The 5,527-nt window shown below is 33.3% G+C and overlaps 1 protein-coding gene across 1 annotated transcript; it reads right to left on the bottom strand.

Annotated features, from left to right (window-relative positions):
• Positions 1-1,619: 1,619 nt before the first annotated feature.
• LOC145050482 (putative carboxylesterase SOBER1-like) lies at positions 1,620-4,723 on the bottom strand. The gene is made up of 6 exons (XM_078998728.1): positions 4,376-4,723; positions 3,353-3,405; positions 2,879-3,002; positions 2,654-2,778; positions 2,078-2,185; positions 1,620-1,957 (listed from the first exon to the last, which is right to left on the bottom strand). Exons 1-6 carry the CDS (start codon positions 4,638-4,640, stop codon positions 1,859-1,861), a joined length of 774 nt encoding a protein of 257 aa, XP_078854854.1. The 5' UTR covers positions 4,641-4,723; the 3' UTR covers positions 1,620-1,858.
• Positions 4,724-5,527: the final 804 nt, after the last annotated feature.

A 5,527-nucleotide genomic window follows, 5' to 3' on the forward strand; every position in this document is an offset into this window, starting at 1 on the left:
GTCCGAAAAACCACCACCTTCCCCATGACAAAATTTAACAATTTAAACCCAAAGAGCTCCATTGTCATTAAGAAACCGCCACTTCTATTTATAAAGAAGGCCGAAGTTAAAAACATTCAAACTACCAACTCTAAGACCTACAAGTTTCTTATTTAAAAAGTAAAAATTTACTATAAGGGTTTATAGTTTCATACGGGGATAATGACTTAGGAGGGTAATAACGTTTCCCGTTTGTCCATATTAGGTCCCTAACGTATTTTTTGTGTGTATTACACCATTAAGGTTGTTATAACCGATTAGAAATAATCCATTTTCCCAGTTTATTCCTGCTAAAATGACTATTTGTAAACGGTTATAATAACCTTAATGGTGTAATACGCACAAAAAATATGTTAGGGACCTAAAATGGACAAACAGGAAACGTTATTACCCTCCTAAGTCATTATCCCGTTGGTATAGGTATATACGAACCTACAAGTGTCGAGCATTTTAGAGTATACATGCAACATTAAATTTTCAGTCAAATATGATGATATCACAATAAGTATTAGAATGCCAAAATCAGTTTCAAGAATTTATGTAGCTTGAAGAATGTTTTAATTGTAAATCTTGAAGGTAACTCGTGAAATTCGAAACACTAAAATTTATCTCTTATTTACTTAAAGAGCATACCAAAAATCAGCAAAATTCACAATCTACTTGACAAGAACGTGTCTCCATGGACATAAATTTAGATATTATATGATAATGTTTGGTTAAACACACCATTTTAGGCTATGATACATATCGATCGAAATAATGATTAAAAGACTCGAAACAAGCAAACATGTTATATATCCAATGGTATATATGCTATTGAAATCAATATAATTGTATTGATTTTACACATATCAATGTCTACAACGGAGCATGCAAACAATGAAGATGGTAAAGAACAATTTGCACAATAATAGGAGTGATGAACATTTGAAAAACTGTACGGTTTTATATATTGAGAAAGATATGTTAGATATATCAGCAACACTAGACTAGTAAATGGTTTTCAAAAATATAAAAACTAGTGAACAATTGTGAGGCATTGATTAATATTTATTAAATGATGTTTGATATTTGGTATTATAACTTGACACAGATGGTAAAATTTTAACCAAACTTTTTCGAGTTTATTTTGTAATTTCAGTTAAGTTAGACACTCATTTTACAAATTAAATCATAGATTCCCAACATATGTTGTCTTATCGACTTCATGTGGTTGCCATTTATACAATAAGAGAAGAATAAAGATGTACAACCGTATATAGCATCTAAAGCATGTTTATTCTCACGATTACATATAAAACTTCTACATATGATTTTATTCAACTATATCAAAGAATCTAACAGTTAACTCCCCATTTGTGTGAAAGTGAAAGAAAAAGTATCCTGGTATAAATCAAAGGCCACTATGAATAACGATAGTGCCAAAAGCGATGATGTTGGCAATAGTAATATGGTATGAATACATGAGTTTTATAAGTACATATGAAATAACGATAGCACATTAAAGTAAAGTTGTGTTAGGTTAGGTCATTCTTCTTTTTGTGGTAGTAAGTAAAAGAAACACTGATATTAATATTAAGTTTTGTGCAAGTAAAAAAAGCAAATTTATTAAAGTTAGAATACCCAATAGCTACAAGATGATTAAAGAACACATTTTCAATCAATCACATAACATATTCATAGAGAATGTATTAATTCAAAGATCAAAACATATTCGACTTCCAAATAATATTTGAAGAAGAAGCCACATCACCATTCAGAAGAAGCAGTCTTCCATGTAGGGAAATATAACAAATCTTAAGCTTTGTTTGTTTGTTTTTTAGTTGGAGGAGGAAGTTGTTTGTAAACGAGATTTGATCCATGATTCCAAGTATTGGAGCTCCTGATTGTTTATTGAATGGGCAAGACCCGGATACGCCTGTAGTTTCATTTCGTTATAACAACTATGAGCTACTTGTGTAAATTCAACTTTTTTCTCATTAAGCCATTTAATAATTTTAATTAATCGGGTAGTTAATTTTTATTAAGCATATAGTACCTTAAATTCACAATTTATGCCAACCCGTTGAAGGAATGGTGGGCCCGCTTGTCCAGCTTCAAACAACACTGTTCCATCAGCTATACCATGCGACCACAATATCGGTGTCTACACATAAAACCAAATCAAATCCCTCATTATAACTTATAACCACAAACTAAGTAAAATTTTCCTACTACCAAGAATCAAAAGGGCATTCATGTCTTTTCCATAGCTGAGAAAACATGTCCCACCTTTTTTTTTGGTTGATATTAAAAAATTGTAACTTTTGTCTCATTCATACCAGTCTCTGTCTCTATCCCAGGGTCCCACCTAAAACATCTTTTTAGGTGAATTTTTGTCCCATTCACACCAATCCCTATTCCGCCTTTTTAGGTGTTGTTTTTTGTTCCATTGGCATAAGTACCTGTCCCACTTTTTTGGGCGGGACAAATATTTGCAGTTCATGTCAAACACAGTACAAACTGTTTTGTCCTGCTTATGTTTGTTTGTGTATAACTAACTCATAAATGCAAAATATTACATCACCAGTTTGCTTTTTGATTTAAAAAAAAAACATATATAATATAATAATACCCTTTTGGCCTCTGGCGTGATCTGTTCAATTAAAGTAGTTGAATTAAAAGGAACCCATCCGCTAAAAACTGCACCCCCTCCAAGTGTTTTTGGATATAACAGAACACTAGCCAAGGTCAACGCCCCTGCAACATTTTTATAACAATGTTCCTATTATTCCCCACACTTTTTTTTTTTTTTTTTTTTTTTTTTTTTTTTTTGAGAGAGAGAGAGAGAGAGAGAGACCTCCTTGACTGAATCCACAGATAAACACATTCTTAGGGTCAACTCCAGTAGCTATCTCCTTGTCAATCACTGTATGCACATTCCGAACTGCTTTAAGCAACGAACTCTCATCCGTAGGGGAACTCTGTACATTTCATATGTTAAAATGACTTATTTGCCCATCATCATCCTTTTGCATATGAATCTCAATGGTATTTCTTTGGTCCACGTTATTGAAGGGTAACTTAGATATTTGACAAAAATAATCACAATTTCCTTCAACTACATGCAAATTTAATATCGACTCCCTGCTTATGAAAAGAAGCCCAATAGGTGTTTTTAATTCTACTTCTTTTGTTTAAAGTTTACCATATATACATCCAATTTTCGCTTATGTAATGTAACTAACCATATTCCATCATATGCAGATTTATAATATAAAGTATTATAGAATATCAACATTAGTTATCTAGAAACAGCTTAAAGTTAGCTTACAGATGTTATAGGTATCTCGTGAATGTCAAACCATGAAGGCATCACTGAACCATCTGCAAAGTATAGAGTTAAGATATCATCATATTAGTATAAAAAGTTATGTCTATAGTATATGATGTGCTCTATAAATGTTAATGACATTTAAGATATATAACAGAATGACAGCATTTGTGGTGAAACAGAAAGAAAAAGAAATAAGGACAACTTTGTAAATAATTTACTGGGAAAAGCCTCGTTTCCTCCACTGTCTTTATTAAATCATTCTTTCTGCATTAAGTGAAAGAGAAACACTCATGTATAGCTTACTGGATTAAGTAGTGTCCCCATTAAGTCCATAAGATAATAAAAAACAGAACCTAAGTCTAAATCTATTACAACTGTTTTACATCAAAGTCCCAATAAACAATTCTCAATTTTGAATCCTAAAAAAACTAGACATCTATAACTCTTTGGAGGGTAAGAATAGAACTAGAAGAATCCCCAAGAAAAATATATCAATAACTATGAAACCTGATCAAATGTTACAGTCATCTGATACATGAGATAATCTATTGAGCATACTATGATGATCTATAGCTCATTATACCTCTAACTATTGAGCATACTACGATGATCTATAGCTCATTATACCTCTATTAGAATGGTATTGTATATTCTTTTTTGTATCTTCTTCACTTCGATATTCCGATTCTACAAGCAAAGCTTTTGTTACTGTTAGAGTATCCTCAATGGAGTCATCGGAAGCTCATTAGGCACCATCAGGAATAGTAATTACAGCTAAATTTGAGTGTATGTGCGTGTGTTTTTAACAATTACAATTTACAGGTTACAGATGAAGTTGGTAAGTATTTTTAGTAATATGTCACATGAATATCAACAATCGGAACTTTTTCATCAGGGAAACAAAAAAAGAAACCCTAAATTCTACAAATATGCGTTAATCTCGCATGTGATCCATAACCGAAACTCAACAAATCATAGTTAAAATTCGGAATGAGTTAGTTATTAGTAATGGGGACTTACAGTTACAGGTAACAGGTTGAGATGGAGCAGAAGGAAAAGACCAACGAGTGTTGGCGAACTGAGACGAGGTGAAGAGCGTCTTGATGGGTTCATTGGCTGGACCGGAGTCACCTAGACCGTGTAGCCATAAGATGAAGCTTCGAGAGGCCATTGATTTCGAATCGATGGTTGCTTGAGAAGGAGAAGAGAGGAGTATTGTGAAAATGGTGATGGAGAAAGTGAATGCGAGGATTGCAACTGGTTTTAATGCGGAAGAAGGCTTCATTTTTCTTGTCGGGTCTTCCTTGGGGTTGGTAGCCCTCTTTACAATAATATATTTTATTTTCGAGGTACGGAGCTCAAAAAAATTGGGTATGTCGTAATAATCATGACGAGGGTGCAAGCTGAATTTTATAGTAGGGATACAAACACGATAGTATTAAAGAAAATAGTTTTTTTTTTTTTTTTTTTTTTTTTTTTTTTTTTTCGTTTCATATTAGACGTTTCATACAGACAACTTCTCCAAAGCCCAAGTGCACTCGTTTGATCCACGAACTCTCTAATCACTTTATCTATCAAACTTTTCGGTTGCCATGTCCTTTGGCGATTTGGATTCTCTTTCCATTGCTGCTACATATGCTTGTTGAACCAAAAGAGTTTTCATCTTCATCTTTCACAATGTGAAGTCATTTGAACCATTGAATTTCTCCGAATCAAACTTGTGAGATGCCATCTTCAATCACAGGAATACAAACTGCAACTTTGATACCACTTTTTAGGAAGTAAAGCACATAAATAACAAAACTATAAGCACACAAAAAACATTATTTACATGGTTCGGTCAAGGTGACCTACGTCCATCGGGAGGAGGGGAGTATTATTTTATTTCAGAGCTCTCAAACAGAGGTTACAAGTATAATTACATAGAGATTCGTCTATCATTCTAGAATTCAAGATACAAAATGACCTAGCATGCATACATATTTATACTTGAGGGATCAGACCTAAAACCCTAATGGGCCAAGCTCATTGGCCCATAGGTCCATGAATGGTGATAACCAATCATATTCCACCATGCAACATCTTATAGAATATTCTTTCATGTCATACAACTCATGAGCATCAGCAGCATACATGATGGACCACCTTGTGCCATAGTGGAGCATCATGATG

The sequence above is a fragment of the Lactuca serriola genome, chromosome 1, assembly GCF_051521515.1.
Source record: "Lactuca serriola cultivar US96UC23 chromosome 1, Lser_US96UC23_V15, whole genome shotgun sequence".
NCBI lineage: Eukaryota > Viridiplantae > Streptophyta > Magnoliopsida > Asterales > Asteraceae > Lactuca > Lactuca serriola.